Source organism: Zeus faber (genome assembly GCF_960531495.2).
Source record: "Zeus faber genome assembly, chromosome: 9".
Classification (NCBI taxonomy): Eukaryota; Metazoa; Chordata; class Actinopteri; order Zeiformes; family Zeidae; genus Zeus; species Zeus faber.
In genome coordinates this window covers 15,221,390-15,236,947 of record NC_137197.1, presented here as the reverse complement: position 1 = coordinate 15,236,947, position 15,558 = coordinate 15,221,390, and the positions used below count along the sequence as shown (strand labels likewise).

At 45.1% G+C, this 15,558-nt stretch overlaps 1 protein-coding gene across 1 annotated transcript in view; it reads left to right on the top strand.

Annotated features, from left to right (window-relative positions):
- septin4b (septin 4b) overlaps window positions 1-13,833 on the top strand; it is a 42,749-nt gene extending 28,916 nt beyond the window's left edge. Inside the window, exons 3-14 of the mRNA XM_080006939.1 lie at window positions 4,137-4,262; window positions 5,693-6,007; window positions 6,466-6,562; window positions 6,758-6,844; window positions 6,984-7,107; window positions 7,280-7,414; window positions 8,148-8,265; window positions 8,367-8,468; window positions 8,921-9,017; window positions 9,264-9,426; window positions 9,765-9,864; window positions 11,384-13,833. Of these exons, the coding sequence (XP_079863065.1) occupies window positions 4,137-4,262; window positions 5,693-6,007; window positions 6,466-6,562; window positions 6,758-6,844; window positions 6,984-7,107; window positions 7,280-7,414; window positions 8,148-8,265; window positions 8,367-8,468; window positions 8,921-9,017; window positions 9,264-9,426; window positions 9,765-9,864; window positions 11,384-11,452 (1,533 nt within the window). The 3' untranslated portion in view covers window positions 11,453-13,833. The remainder of the gene's footprint in view (window positions 1-4,136; window positions 4,263-5,692; window positions 6,008-6,465; window positions 6,563-6,757; window positions 6,845-6,983; window positions 7,108-7,279; window positions 7,415-8,147; window positions 8,266-8,366; window positions 8,469-8,920; window positions 9,018-9,263; window positions 9,427-9,764; window positions 9,865-11,383) is intronic.
- Window positions 13,834-15,558: the final 1,725 nt, after the last annotated feature.

Below are 15,558 nucleotides of genomic sequence, written 5' to 3'. Positions count from 1 at the left end.
TGTGTAATGCAATTCACAGTGGTCTCCGTGATTAAAAACTTGAATTCTCAGAAGATTTTATTCGTGGCGACAGTGGCCGAAACAACCTGCCACTCGCCCGACAAGCAGCTTATTAGACGTTATTACGTTATATTGGATTCCTTTGTAGCCCGTGTATGCAATAAAGTATGATGTGGTCAAATTGCCGCTTAGCCCCTTCTCTCTCATTACACGCAACAAACAGGACATTCCAAACCCTCCGCTGTGCTACGGAAGTGGTTCGATATTGGGCTTAAGCTCGAAGAGAAGCTCGAACACATGGCTCCCATCCACTGTGGGTCTATGTTCAAAGCAAGATGTGGGTATGGTATTTCAATGCTTTGAATATTTCAAATAACAGCCTAGTAAAAAATCTCTCTGTTGTTTGACTGGTCTCAGTGATGGGTGGTTTTTTTTTTTTTTTCTTTTCCTATGATTTATAGAATACATTCATGTAAGATTTATTTTCAATCCAGTCTGCTGATGTGCACTAAGAAAGGCGATTTTCTTCTCCTTGGTGCATTGTTCGTATTGCTGAGTTGCTGTATTGGTTAAGCACTGAGATTTGCTCAGGCATTTTCAGTCCTGCGTGCTGCCGGAGGGCCTGAGCTGCCACCTTAGGACCCGGACCAGCTTCATTCTCCTTTCATCTGGTCGAGGGAAGCGTAGCTGGCTTTGCTTTCACTAAATCAGAACATCTCAGAAAGAAAAATAATGTGAATAACGTTATCGCTGATGTAGACAGCTGATAAATAGAAAGTGAGCTAATCTAGAACCTAAGTATGAAAATATGGCTCTTTAATTCAACTAAACCAATCGACCAGTGTGACCGGTCAATTAAAGCAATTGAGCAATATGTAATTATAATTAAATTTCCATTTATGTCCACAATATTTAACCGATATATAGATCTAAAATTTGATTTGTGTGTTTGTTGGTTCTCTTTCCAGTTAAAGCAGTACATGGTTAATTTCACTGTCATGATCTTATGTGATTTACCAGCAGTTGTAGTAATAGTAGTAATAATAATAATAATAATACAAATAAATACATAATACAATGAATACAAAATTATAATAATTTATTCCTTGAAAAAAAATTGCTAATGGTTTTTATTACATATGATGTTTTGGTAAACTGACTGTAATATAATAAATGTGAATGCAATATAAATGTGAATGCAATATATATGTCATATATAAATACTACTGTATAGAGTAGTATTTATATATGACTTAAAAAATGAAATGGTTCAATAACAGAAACAACAGATGTAAATAAATAGTGCAGATATATGCTTTGCTAGATGGTTTATTTCCGGTGGAAATGTGTTTCTACTGCCGGTCAATAGTTGTATAATGATATTGACGTCTCGGCCTCACACGCATTGACCGACCAGTCGACGGCTGCTCATTGGCCGACGTGTTCCATTGCCAACCCGTGGAAACAATTATAATAGGACACCATTTAGAAATGTAGTTTGGACCAGGAGCGAGAATAAATAATTACAAATATTTAAGTCTAAGTGCTAAGTATGTACTTTTAGGCATCTGGTACACATAGGAACATCTATGAAAGTCCAACAAGTTGAAGAGGTCCTGGCAGAAGGACGGAGACCCACGCGGTCAGATTGACTCCTTCTCATCATACGCATTTGGATATTTTGTGAATGCTGGCTGAGTAGGTGTGGCACACTGAAAACCGCCGCGTACCAGATCCAGGAAAATGATGCCGTTTTGACTGGCAGCAGAAGTCTAGATGGCTGAAGAAAGTTTGTAACTGGAGCAATGGAAATGCGTGCGTGCGTGCGTGCGTGCGTGCGTGCGTGCGTGCGTGCGTGCGTGCGTGCGTGCGTGCGTGCGTGCGTGCGTGCGTGCGTGTGTGTGTGTGGGGAAAAACAGATAAACATTTCTGAAACTCTCGTCACTGAGTTGCGAGCGACTCAAGTGCAAATAACTCCCTGGTTCTCCTTTCTCATGGTCTAAAGGAGGGAGTGGATGGACAGTCGCTAATCCTGAGGTTTGCCTACTTCAGAGGACTTTGTGCCAGGCATACCAAGTAGCCGGGACGGACGTTCAGCCTGGTTGAGATGATGTCAACGCTGTGACCGCTCTCAATTACAAATGGCTTTGTTTGGGTCTCCGTCAGAGAACCACCGGAGATCCGTTAGATCTCCTCACTCTGGCTTTCCTTCAGTCTTACTATCATTATATCAAATAAAGAGCTCGAAACAAGCGCGGCGTTGTGCTGAGGGGGAGCAGATCCAATCTGCAGCGCTGTTTCTCCCTTTCTTTCAAGTCTTTGGTCCCCTTTCCCCTGTGGCGCTGACCTCCAGAGCCACAACTCAGAATCAGTTGAGGGAGCGGCGGTTTCTGCAGCTGAAGGGGAAAATGGTTCCACGTTTGTCTCTGTCAAGTTACTTTTTAGGAGGCTGCTTGAGATGGGTTTTTGGAAACCTGCACAACAGCAAAATACCTTTTTTGGGTTTGTAGATGGTGTAACAGGATATATGGGGCTGAGAGAGGAAAGTTTATGTAATGGCGCTCGGTGGAGAGTCAGCATTTAGGAGTTAAATAGAGTGATGCTCTCTGTATTTCCTAAACAGTCGGTCTAAGTACATTGGCTTCTTAATATCCAAGTATTAGGGTACATATCTGTGTGCAGGGGGTACAGTGGGAAAAGTAAATAAGGAGTACTCCTGGGAGACTGCCTCATTAGATCTGGTGATGCTGGTTATTTGGTAAAGCATTTAGTTCTATGTGCTGTGGTCAGTGTGCTTTGAGCTCACACTATTGGTCGTATGCAATTCAATATGTACAATTTTGATTTCCTGTTGTGGCAGTTTCTGTTGCCACTAAATGAACGTTAAATCACATTGGAATAGTCGTAGAATTGGCACCAGTGGACAAATACAGTGTAACTCATCATGTATGGCTGTTTAAATTGTGGACATGAAAAAGGCATCGTGGCCCAAAATTATATTACAAGTCTACAATGGAAGTATTTGGTGTACGGGAAAAACTTTTCGGGGCCGGGGCTTGCAAACGTCAATGCCACTGACACGGTCCCCGAGGCGATGGGGCGGATTAATGAGGCTGAAGGACAGTGTGACCTGCTGGGATGGACGGGTATAAAGGCTCGCGCTGGAGGTCGCTGCCTCCGGTTGGCGTGGGCACCAAGACAGCGTCTGCGGGGGCAAGGGGAAAAGGAGTGGTACGGTAGAGCCGATAAAGGGGCGCCGCGGGTGAGGCACTGTGAGAGCACAGGTGAGGTTTCGGATAGACTTTTGAGCGAGCATGGCGCGGTTGAGTAATATGTTTGTCCGGGCTGTCGTTTGTATCGAGGTCACTGAACCGAATCCGCTCGGATCACCGTCTCTTTTTAACAATTGAGTGGGATGTTTTAATCCTCTCTCAGTTGTAAAGCAGGAGCTGTTGGAATTTTAATAATAAATCGGATCCTCTTTTAGCAGTGTCATGTACGCCTGTGGCTTTTAGTCTGCCTCTTGCAAACCTATTAAAGCTTCTTTGGTTTGCCATGCTTTTCCAGTTAAATATTCCTTTATTCAAAATGAGTTAAACAAAAAGTCTATATCTGTGCTGTTAGAAAGCTGTGACTGACCAGCTCTCATTTGTGGGTCATTGGATGCACCACGTCGAAGAGCCAATTGGACATTGATCTTTGTGATTTGGATGTGACAGAAAAAAAGCAGGTCACCAGCTTCTAAGCTGTGAAGCTTTCCATTTCTTCTTCGGCGCCACTAAAGCTCTAAATCCCCAAATAATTCAAATGTTGGGTCATCAATAGATTTAATTGAAAACAATGTAGGGATGACAACATAGAAGGTGTTTTTAGGATCACATAACAATATGCAACCAATTTGATCATTCATATTTCAATATTTTATTCCTTCTTTTGTTCATTTCTTTTCCCCAACCGCCCTTCTGTGTTTCTCAACTACATATGAAATTCATGACTTCTTCTCCCGTTGTCTTACCCGTCATCCCAATTTTCCCATGGGGTATATTCTGCTTGGTTCCTGGTCCCTCCCTCCAATCGCTTTTATTCCTGGCTATGCCAAACCTCCATTCCACATGCACACGCTTTCCCGGTTTTAGATAGCAGAGTGCACTGTGGCCCCAGTTGCAATGGAGGACAGCGACCATGACGCTCACTCCTCATCGGATGAGCAGGACTCTGCCCCCGCCTCCCCCGACCACAGCGGGAATCATGAAGCTGACAAGGTATTGGTGATGCCCCAAAAACACCCACCATCATTTATATCCGTCATATAACCCCGACTCTCTTCCCCGACTGGGCTTGCATATGGTAAGTATTACTGATAGTGAAAACTTCAGCTGGTTCGCAGTATCAAGCACAACCTCCAGTTATTTGTTAATAACATTAAAGGAGAAACTTTCAGCCTTTGGGCGACAATTTCCAAAGATCAACAGCTTGCGGTCTCCCCGTGCAGGAATTAATAATGCGCGATCTGACCCGAAAACACATTTTCACTCATTTTACCCCCTCGATGCACAAACATGACTGCTCAACATTCAAGGCAGCGTCGCGCCACTAATTATCCGAGCAGACTCTCAAGTTTAGAGGCCTGTTTACCCTCTCGGTGTAGCTGCATTATTTATCATGGCGCTGGGCTGGCTCGCAGTTGTTCCCCCTCTCCATGTGGCTCAAAGAAGTACGGCAGCAGCAGAACAGAATGTGCACAGTGAGGTGAAATTCTTTTTTTTTTTTTTGCTTTTTTTGTCTACACCAACAAACTACATTTTACATTGACATTGTAATTAAAATAAGTGTGTTCAGATGGCCTATGGTTGTGCTTTGGAACCTGAGATGGAAGCTGTCTTCCTGGAACTGTTGTTTATTATACAAGAAGTCATTAAATAGTAACATAATAGGGAGGTTAATTGCCAATCCGGGAAGATGATCACCCATAGAAAAGATGATTTGCCGCTACTGTCGCTTCATGATGCATTATATTTACCTCCCGTCAATGTCTGTGAATTCTTCTTCCTGCGAACAAAACCTTTTGTTCTCTTCGAATAAAATACACATATTGAGGTGGTTCAAGCATTTGCACCATTATCGTGAGCATTCATAAATCACTACTGTTGTTTAACAGTAGGGGCTGTGCACTTTTCTTCAGACTCCAGCTCTTTCGCGTTATAACCTATTGAAGTGGTTTTGTCAGCCCTCACTGGCTGTGTGGCTACCTTCAGTTATTCCGAATACGTCGGCAAAAGGGAAATCTGAACAAAATAAAATGTTTAGTGGCCTTTTAGAGAATATTAAATGCTCCCCTGTGTCCATGCCTGAAAGGTTATTGCAAATGATATTGGTGCATGCGAACAATTTACCGGCATCACATCAGGTTTTAAGCGTTGCATCAGTAAAGCAGTTAGCTCAAAGGCAATATTCACTCCTTCCTCCTGTCTGTGTTTATCTCTTAACCAATAATAAGACCTTGTATGTTTGAAACGCACACAAAAACGCTGCTCTCTAAAGTATGGATTGTCTCATTTCTTTCTTGATCGGTAATGCATCCCTTTTACACGGGCCGCCCTACCTGCCCTCCTCCCAACGGCTCCCTCCATTTTCCCCCCTCTTCTGATTCCTCCGCTTTGCCCCATCCACCACCTTCAACTTTGGCCCCTAGCATTCCAGCCATTCTGAAGATTCAGAGTTGGAGGACATCATGAAAGACCCCCACCACAGCCACCAGGGGCCCCATGACCAGGAGCCTCCTCACGACCCTGAGTGCCAGCAGGCAGGCAGGGGAGCGGAGGGCGAAGACCGTCCCCACACCCCGTCTTTCTTGCGCCCCCCTGTGGCGGGCAGGGCCCAATCGGATGGGGCCTCGGACCCCAAGTTGCCGCTGAGCAGCGGGGTGGATTTTGACTTGGCGTCGCCTTTAAGCCCCACCAGGCCCAAGAGCCCCTGGGGTCGATACGATCCCTACGCCGCCACCGAGGTAACTGCACGGGAGAGCTCAGCGAGGAGATGTATAGGGCTGCAGTGCCTCCGTAGATCTCTGTGGTGAAGGTCATTTCCAGACACAGTGTTTGCTGTTAAATTGCCGTGTCCCGCCGTTTCCTTTCTTCTGCTCCAGTGGAATCGTTTGTGATAGGCGTGTGGTGTTCGCACACGAGTTGTCTGATATGTGCATTTGGTTTTCATGAGACTTGACTTTGGGAAAAAAAACAAAAAAAAAACATACGGGAAAGTTGAGATTGGGATCGGAAGGTGTTTTGTGTATTATGTTTTTTAGTTGTGTCATTTCAAATGGTAAAAGAGAATCTGTGTGAGTGGTTGATTGCAGTATTGATCAGTAGCTTTTATACAGCCGTGCGTGCAGTACAGCACATTGCCAATCCTGCTCTGCTCTCGAAAAGTGAGCTATGTTTCTACTGCTTTTGCTTATTTTTGAAGGACCAAGACAAGGAATACGTCGGTTTTGCCACACTGCCAAACCAAGTGCATCGCAAATCCGTCAAGAAGGGCTTTGACTTCACCCTCATGGTCGCAGGTCAGTAACGGCTCGGTGTGTTGTCAGGTTTCTAGTCTTGACTTTTTCCATTGTAAAGGGTCCTTGGGTTCCTGGCGCTATATAAATCCCAGTCATCATTATTATTATTATTATATGCATAAAGAGTTGCCCGGAAATGTTGAATGTGCCAAGCCGTAGCACAACAAAAGCTCCAAACTTGTCTTTTTTGTGAAGGTGAGTCCGGCCTGGGTAAGTCCACCCTGGTCAACAGCCTCTTCCTCACCGACCTCTACAAGGACCGGAAGCTGCTGAACGCTGAAGGTGAGACACAGTGGGAAATGTGTTTCCCTCCTTTACAACAAGGTTACACGCCGTTTACTGTTACACGCCCTGATGTGTGAATGAATCCCTGCTCATTGCAGTGTCGGAACGCCAAACTGTTCTTTGTCCCTGCCCCCAGAACGAATCACTCAAACTGTAGAAATCACCAAGCACACGGTGGATATAGAAGAGAAAGGTGTCAAGCTGAAGCTCACCATCGTGGACACGCCCGGGTTTGGGGACGCCGTTAACAACACTGAATGGTACGTGTTAAACACACCGGCCCATGAAATTAAATGATCTCAATTAATTAAAAGGAGAAAAAAAAAAAAAGTAAATCTTTAGAGTATGTGGTGTGTGGGAAGGGCATATATAATCCAGTTCACAGCGATGTCAGTCTCAGTGACCGTGTGCCCCTGTGTGTGACTGTTCCAGCTGGAAGTCAGTGGCCGACTACATCGACCAGCAGTTTGAACAGTACTTCAGGGACGAGAGTGGCCTTAACCGCAAGAACATCCAGGACAACCGGGTGCACTGTTGCCTCTATTTTATCTCGCCATTCGGACACGGGTACGGCAACGGCTCGCCTCTGTCGATGACTTACCTTTCCCCCACCCTTTCCTTTACTACCATGAATATTTTAACAATGCCCTGGAATACACATAAGAGCAGGAAAAGTAGCGGGGTCACTTAAATTCCCTTACGAACGGATTAAAATAGCAAATGACATAGCACATAACAAACATTCATCAGCAGTTTTTGCTCCGTGCAAAGCCGCCAGCCTTCTTTATACACACATTCAGTGTTTGTATTGTTCCAGTTTAAACTGGCAGAGCATTCAGCAACAGTAATTATTAATGCGGCAGGTACCTCAAGTTAAAGGCGCTCTCTCCTTCCTCCCTCAGATTTATGTCTGGTGCAATGCACAGCAAAACCCCGTTTTATTAGAATCAAACGGTGATGGAGGATTTTCCAGTGCGTGTGCGTGTGCGTGTGCGTGTGCGTGTGTGTGCGTGCGTGCGTGCGTGTGTGTGTGTGTGTGTGGTTTCTGTACCTGCTTTTTCCACATCACGACGCATCACTTAGAGGCGCCGCTGCAGTGGAGCCGTCGTCTTTAGGGGAAGAGCTCCCTCTGCCGACCACTATCAGTCATTACATGTTGAGTGTAAAACTCATCCTCCTCTGTCTGTATTTTGGAAAGAGAAACTGAAAACCCTTCCTTTTGTAAGAGTACTGCAATGAGAGTAGTTGTGACTAGTTATTTTCCACCTCAGATTGCAACGCTCCCATACGTTTCATTTAGGCTGCGGCCCCTTGATGTGGAGTTCATGAAAGCTCTGCACGAGAAGGTGAACATCGTCCCCATTCTGGCGAAAGCTGACACGCTCACTCCCACCGAGGTCAAGAAAAAGAAAATCAAGGCAAGGTTTTCCCCAAAGCATGTCTTTCATGCCCACTGGTGTTATTTGCGGTATTACACTGAAATGACGTCTCCTTTCCATCCGTCGTCGCTTCCGCGCAGATTCGAGAGGAGATCGAGGAGTACGGGATCAAGATCTACCAGTTTCCTGACTGCGACTCGGATGAGGACGAGGACTTTAAGCAGCAGGACCAGGAGCTGAAAGTGAGTTGAAGCTCGTTCGGGAAATGATTCCGTCAAAGTTTTGTGAAAATGTACGTTGGTACGTAAGGTTACGTCCTCGTTACATGGGTTGTGCTGGAAGAAGAAAATAACGTCTTGGTTTCAGGAATGACCACCAGACCTGGTGTCTTTCATGTAGAATGATAAACAAGTTCGACAAGATGGTTCAATTTTCATTCGTTCAATTCCCTGCGATTTGGGACCGCGGGGGGAGATTTCCTGCTGTTTCTGGGGTGGTTTTTTGTGCCTCTTTTGAGAGGGAGACAGAAGTGGGAGGAAAATAAAAGGTTCAGAGACAGAGAAAGGTGGGGGGGGGGGGATAAAAACACTCCTCAGCGCCGCGCCGCTTCATGTCCTACCCGTCCGCAAAAAAAAAAACCTTCACCTCTCCTGAGAGCTTTCCGTTTGAAGGCCGCTTCTCTCCTCCCGCTCAGGAAAGCATCCCGTTCGCTGTGATCGGCAGCAACACGGTGGTGGAGGCCAGAGGGAAGCGGGTGCGAGGCCGGCTGTACCCCTGGGGGATCGTCGAAGGTAAAAAAATTAAAAAAAAACACCGAAAGGGAAAACCCTTCTTATTGCAGGTGCATGCGCCTCCAGTTAGCTCCGACTTCCAGGGGATGGCTCACTGCTTCTCATCAAGGGTCCATTTTGTCGATGATGACTCAAATTTGGTTTGTCTTTTTTTTTTTTTTTTTTTTTTTTTTCTCCTGTCAAATCCGTCAGTTGTCCTTTAACACGCCTGACTCTCTCTGTTTTCCGTGGCTTGGGGGGCGGCAGTGGAGAACACGGGCCACTGTGACTTCATCAAGCTGCGGAACATGCTGGTGCGCACGCACATGCAGGACCTGAAGGACGTGACGCGGGAGACGCACTACGAGAACTACCGCGCCCAGTGCATCCAGAGCATGACGCGCATGGTGGTGAAGGAACGCAACCGCAAGTACGCTCGCCGAGAGAAGCCGCGCCGGCAGCGGACACACTTATGTACTGTATATATGACATATTTAGAATATCACCCTTTATCAGAGAACGGCGGCGGACCGTTTACTTCCTACGTTGAAACCTGGGAATTGGATTGAGGACAGAGTAACTTTCAGATCCTTATTATTGAATTGACTTTACTCATTATTACATCTATCCTGTTATTAACATGTCTCATTAGTTAATTGTTGAGGAGTTGATTAACTGATATAAGTCCCCTGCACTCATACTTGAATGGCTTTTATTTTCCATCCATAGTAATCCATCATTAAAGTACCCGTTTTCTCCCCCCCGCAGCAAACTGACGAGGGAGAGCGGCACGGACTTCCCCATCCCCATGGTCCCAGGGGTCGGCGACAGCGAGACGGAAAAGCTCATCCGAGAGAAAGACGAGGAGGTACACCGCAGCGACCGCGAAACAGCGGACCCGCATCCCCGCCGGCACCACGAGCGCGATCACGAGCCCGCACGCGAGGCGCAGCAGAACCACGACCACCACGAGCACTCGGAGCCTGAGGCCGACCCGGGCTCGGACCCGAGCGACAGTGGCCACAAGGCTTCCTGAGTCTAGTCAGAAGCCAAACATTTAACGCATAGAGGTTTTATGTACCGCCCCTCTTATACCAAAGAAAGGAATCCCCCTTATTTATTTATTTATATATATATATATATATATATATATACACACACACAGACAGACGGACAGACACACACACACACACACACACACACACACACACACACACACAACAAGTCGATTTGAGTCAAATAAACAGTATCTGCGTTTTTTCCCACACTCGGCTTCTACCTGCGGTGGAGAAGCACGGAATGATGGGTAAGCGTCGAACAAGACCTTGAAATCCACAGAAGAACGTTGCGGGATCCTCCAACACATCGACAGGCTTCTCTAGTGGCGACACGGAACGGTCCAGATCAACGAGAGAGCTCAAACTCCTTCCGTTATGAGAGGTTTCTCATCCAGTAAAAAGCCCCGTAGGATTATGTCATTCACGTTACTTGCTGAACAAAATCAGGATGGCCGGGAAGAAATGTCGTGGCTAAAGCAGGAGGCTGAAGCGGTGTGAGTTTGGTGAATGAAGCAGAATGTTGTGATCTTGGAATCCGTGACGTTGTTCCGTGTGCACGTGTCGGTCGGTGCGGGTGGGTTTCCAACCGAAACCGTGCGGTCAAATAAGGGAACCGATCACAATAAATCCCTCCAATAAGGCTGGTCGCCCGATGCAATAAATCAATAAATCAAACGTCAGCCTAAGAGCAGTGATTCTGTGTTCACCTGGCCTCGTCCCCGATCCATGTTACCACATGTCCTCCCTTGAACAACACGTCATGAATACATTCATTTATTATACATTTGTTCAAATCATCGCATTTTTTTCTTGATTTCATTTCTTGTGACCAAAATGGAGGGGAAATGAAAATATCTAAAACCATCTAAAGCAGAAAACCAACAGACACCACATGCACTGACTTTTTCTGCCTAACAACGTGCGTTGAACACGTCACCGAAACAAAACATTTGATCCCTTTCAAACTCCCTCACCCGGTCGGTGCTGGCTCCACAACGTCGACGCACGTGGTCTGTTTTCCGGCGTCCTTTTTTGGGGGAAGTTCCACCGCTCGGCCCAGGTCACGTGACGCGGTATTGATCGGTTTCCACGGCCCCGATAATCGATCGGCGCGGCTCGTATCGATCGTGTGTGTGTGTGTGTGTGTGTGTGTGTGTGTGTGTGTGTGTGTGTGCGTGTGCGCGCGCGCGCACACATCGAAGTTCACCGTCCCCAATCTAGACTCCCAGACCCCTCCGTGCCACACTCTGACCTTGTAAATACCTTTTTGTTTTTCCGTGGCCGGACAGTGACGTCCTTTGTCGTCTCTTTGTCGTCTCTTTGTCGTAGCTGCGGCGGATGCAGGAGATGCTGCAGAAGATCCAGGAGCAGATGGACACTCAGAAGGAAGCTTATTGACGCCCAAAACCACTCCCTCCCGCCCCGAGGAGGGAACGCCGCCACGAGACCTTTACTCTCCAGACAAAACACTGACGCGCGCCTTCGGCCGGAAAACGCCGCCCGTCATCGGCGGCGGGCGGGGGGCCGGGTGAGGCTGAGGGGACTTAAAGACCGCTCCAGAACCAGATCACCCCCCCCCCCCACGCGGATCCCTTTCAGATTGGCTAAAAAAAAAAAAAAAGAAAACAAAACGTCCCGGTTTCCAAGCCTCAGTAGGAATTGTCTGCATCGTTAGGGTTGGACTCCAGCTTCTGTTCACATCTTTTTCACTCGAGGTCTTATGTCAAGTTTACATCCACGTGATCCACTGATGACCTGTATAGATTTTTTTTTTTTTTTTTTTTAAAGCACATGTTTTGGGTTTTCGGTCAGATATAATGTCATAATTTAATTTTTACGTGTATGTATTACATTTCTAAACATGTTTATTGTCAAGATACATTTATTTTTCCCGGGTTTATTTGAACACGTTACGCTCAGTTGCTCATATCGCTTTAGTTTAGTGCAAGAACGAATGTGTTTCCTTTGCGTCGTTTTCTCATCTGTTTTTATTAAAGCTTATTTCTAATCAGTTTCCCCACAGTAATGATTTCACCTGGACGTCCATTCCTCAAATAATCCGGATAGGACCATCTCCCCCTGGAATCGGCGGTGTGATTGTAATCACAGCATCAATATATATATATTTTAAATATAGTAGCACTGCTGTGACAACGTCTGAGGAGTTAAACTCAGCAAGACACAAAACTATTAACCAAGCATTATTTGCCATGTTTTTACGTTTTAAGGGCGACGAGGCTGATGGACAAGACAAGGCTCCTATTTTCCCCCCAGGTCAGTTTGTGTGGAAAGGTTGGGTCGCAGCAAGAGCAATTACTTTTTCATTACAAGATGGTTTCGTTTTTTTTTGTCGAAAGTTAAACCGCATTAAATCTAAACGGTGTTTCGAGGTATGAGAGGTGTTTCCTCACTGGTCAGTCGTTCATTCTGTTTGTTCATTCTGTGCTTTTTGACTTAATTCGAAAGACGAAGAAATACCTTGAAGAAGTGCTTCATAAATATAACCTTTCAGAAATGAAAGTAGAGAATTATTATTATTTTTTTTTTGTCTGAGCAAATACTGAGTTATATTTGTCTCCGTGGTCGTAAGTGTAGAGCAACGATCAAAACTATTGATCAACCCAGGATGGTTTTGTTTTTTGCACTTGTTCTTTGCAAAATATTTGCGTGGACAAACAAAATTGTTTGACTGTTATTAGAGCGGCTGTCCATATTTAGCTTCTAGTTTAGTTTCTATTTACATTCTTCTGATCACATTTCCCTCGCTTTTCACCCAGCTTTAAGTGATCATAAATACGTGTTACTTTCTTTTATTTTTTTTTTCATTGCTTTCTGGAATGCGTTGATGTAATATATAACTTCATAAATGTGTGGTGAATGAAGAGGATGATATTAGCTCTCATATTCTCAATCAACATGTGTTTATAGGCAGGCTCGACTTATACAAGGATATGATGCGTGTGTATAGGCATGGAAACAAACATGTGAAAGGCATACCACTTTGGTTTTTAGATGTCAATAAATGCACATTATTATTATTATTATTATCACGAGGAAAACATTTTTGGAGAAAGGGTTGCCAGGGTTTTGTTTTTTTTCATCCGTTGTGATGGTTACAATTCCGCTTCCTCTGCCAGTGAATCCGCCCCCAAAACGTGACCTTCCCCATGCGGGAAATGGCCAAACCACCTTGCTGTGCAATGTCCTGAGAACCTGCAACGTGTACCTGGCCTGGTCCTGGAAGCGTCGCTGCTCCATTTTCACTTCCCTCGATCCTCTCCTCCCTCCTGCTGCTTGTTTGTTCTCCGTTTTCTGCCTGTTGTCACTGCCAGCACAATGTCATATTCTGTCAGCACCGCACACAGATCTACACCAACTGGACTCACGCCAGACTTTCTAAAAAACTGTACGTATCCACATTCTATACAACATCTTACTGAGAGGAAACGCTCGCTCCTGTCGGTTTTGGTCCCAAACCTCGGTTTCGGTTGCTTGTTCTTGCTTAATTCACTTATCTGTGTTGTGAAATTATATATATTTTTTTCCAATTATTTTCCCGTTGTTCCCCCCTTTTTCACAGTAGTATCTTTTCTTGCCTTTTCTAAACTGTTCGTAAATGTATTGTGAAGTGTCAGTTCACAAGTGTAAAGTGTATAAATAAGTATTTTATCACAATTTTATGCAATTGATTTAGCAATATTGAAAACCCATTGATTAATCCATTAGCTAATTTGTTTTTCCATGGCAAAAATCATTAAACCACTCATGGCAATATGTCTGTGCTGCAATTTAAGGTAAAAAAATAAAATAAAATGAAATAAAGCTTTTTACAGAAATCAAACTCTCTGGATAATGATTCTGCGGCAACATATTTTTTCAATGTTTCTGCAGCAATTATTTGCATTTGAGCGGAATGAATACTGCAAGAGTAGAGGTGGATTTACACACGCAGTCAAGTGACCAAATCCAAACATGAGACTGTGGCAAATCAACATTATTTGATGTGTTGGGGTGAAAAGGGATATACTGTATGCATGTACAGTATGTTTATATCAGGGTTCTCACTTTCTTTGTTTTGTGTCATGAAATAATAGTTCTTTAAAAAGTTATTTAAAGTCCTTGAATTTCATTTTGCAATGCCAGAATAAATCCTGAGATATATACACTACTCACAAAAAGTTAGGGTTATTCGGCTTTCGGGTGAAATTTCACGATGAACTTAAAATGCACTCTAACCTTTACAGGTGAACTTAATTTGACCTTCTCTTAACTTTTGAATGCACATGTCCAACTGTTCAATGTTTCAGTACTTTTTGCACAACTTGCTGTTCTCTAACAAGGAGCTACACGGCAACATTCACAACAGGTGTTTGATCCATGAATCGACCAAAAATTTCCTGGTTCAATTAGAATTGGTATTTAAACAGTCCTCTTCATCAAGCTGTTCACATTTTGACATCATGAGACCAAGACGACACCAAACAACTGATCAACAGTACCTCGCCATTGCGAGGCTTCAAACAGGATGTTCTCAGAGGGAAGTGGCCACTGAGCTTAAAGTGTCACAGAGTGTCATCAGCAGGTTGCAACAGAGATACAGAGAGACTGGAAGAGTCACAGAAAGGCATAGAAGTGGACGTCCTTTGGCCACATCCCACACTGATGAGCTCTTCATTGTGAACAGTGCCCTGCGGAACCGGGTGATGAATGCCACTCAACTCCAGGCACATTTAAGGGAGATGAGAGGCACCCAAGGGTCACGTCAGACCATTCAAAACTGTTGACATCAGCGTGGTCTGTGTGCTAGACGACCTGCAAGGGTACCTGACCACACCACCAGGCACAGGCATCATTGTCTTGCACGGGCCAGGGAGCATTGACGTTGGACGAGGGACCAGTGGCCTCAGTGCTGTTCTGATGAAAGTTGATTCACGTTGAGCTGAAATGATGGCCGCTAACGATGTTGGAGACGTCAAGGAGAGCACTATGCATCAGCCACTGTTGTCACCAGACGAGCCTTTGGTGGTGGTGGTGTTACAGTGTGGGCAGGTGTGTCTAGTCAATACAGAACTGCCCTACACTTGGTGAATGGTACAGTGACAAGCCCATACTACCTGAATAACATCATTAATCCACTCATTGTGCCCCTGCATGAACAACACAGGCCTCATTTCATCTGCATGGACGACAATGCTCCAGCTCATCGAGGTGGCATCATTAGGGAACGGCTGCTGCAGACTGGGGTACCTCAAATGGAGTGGCCTGCACTTTCTCCAGACCTGAATCCCATAGAAAACCTATGGGATCAGCTGAGTCGCCATGTAGAGGCTCGTAAATCTTTACCCCAGAACCTCAATGACCTGAGGGCCGCCCTTCAAGAAGAGTGGGGAGCCATGCCTCAGCAGACAATAAGTCGACTTGTGCACAGCATGAGACGTGGTTGTCAAGCTGCAATTGATGCTCAAGGGCACATGACAAGTTATTGAGACATTGACATTTTTTGT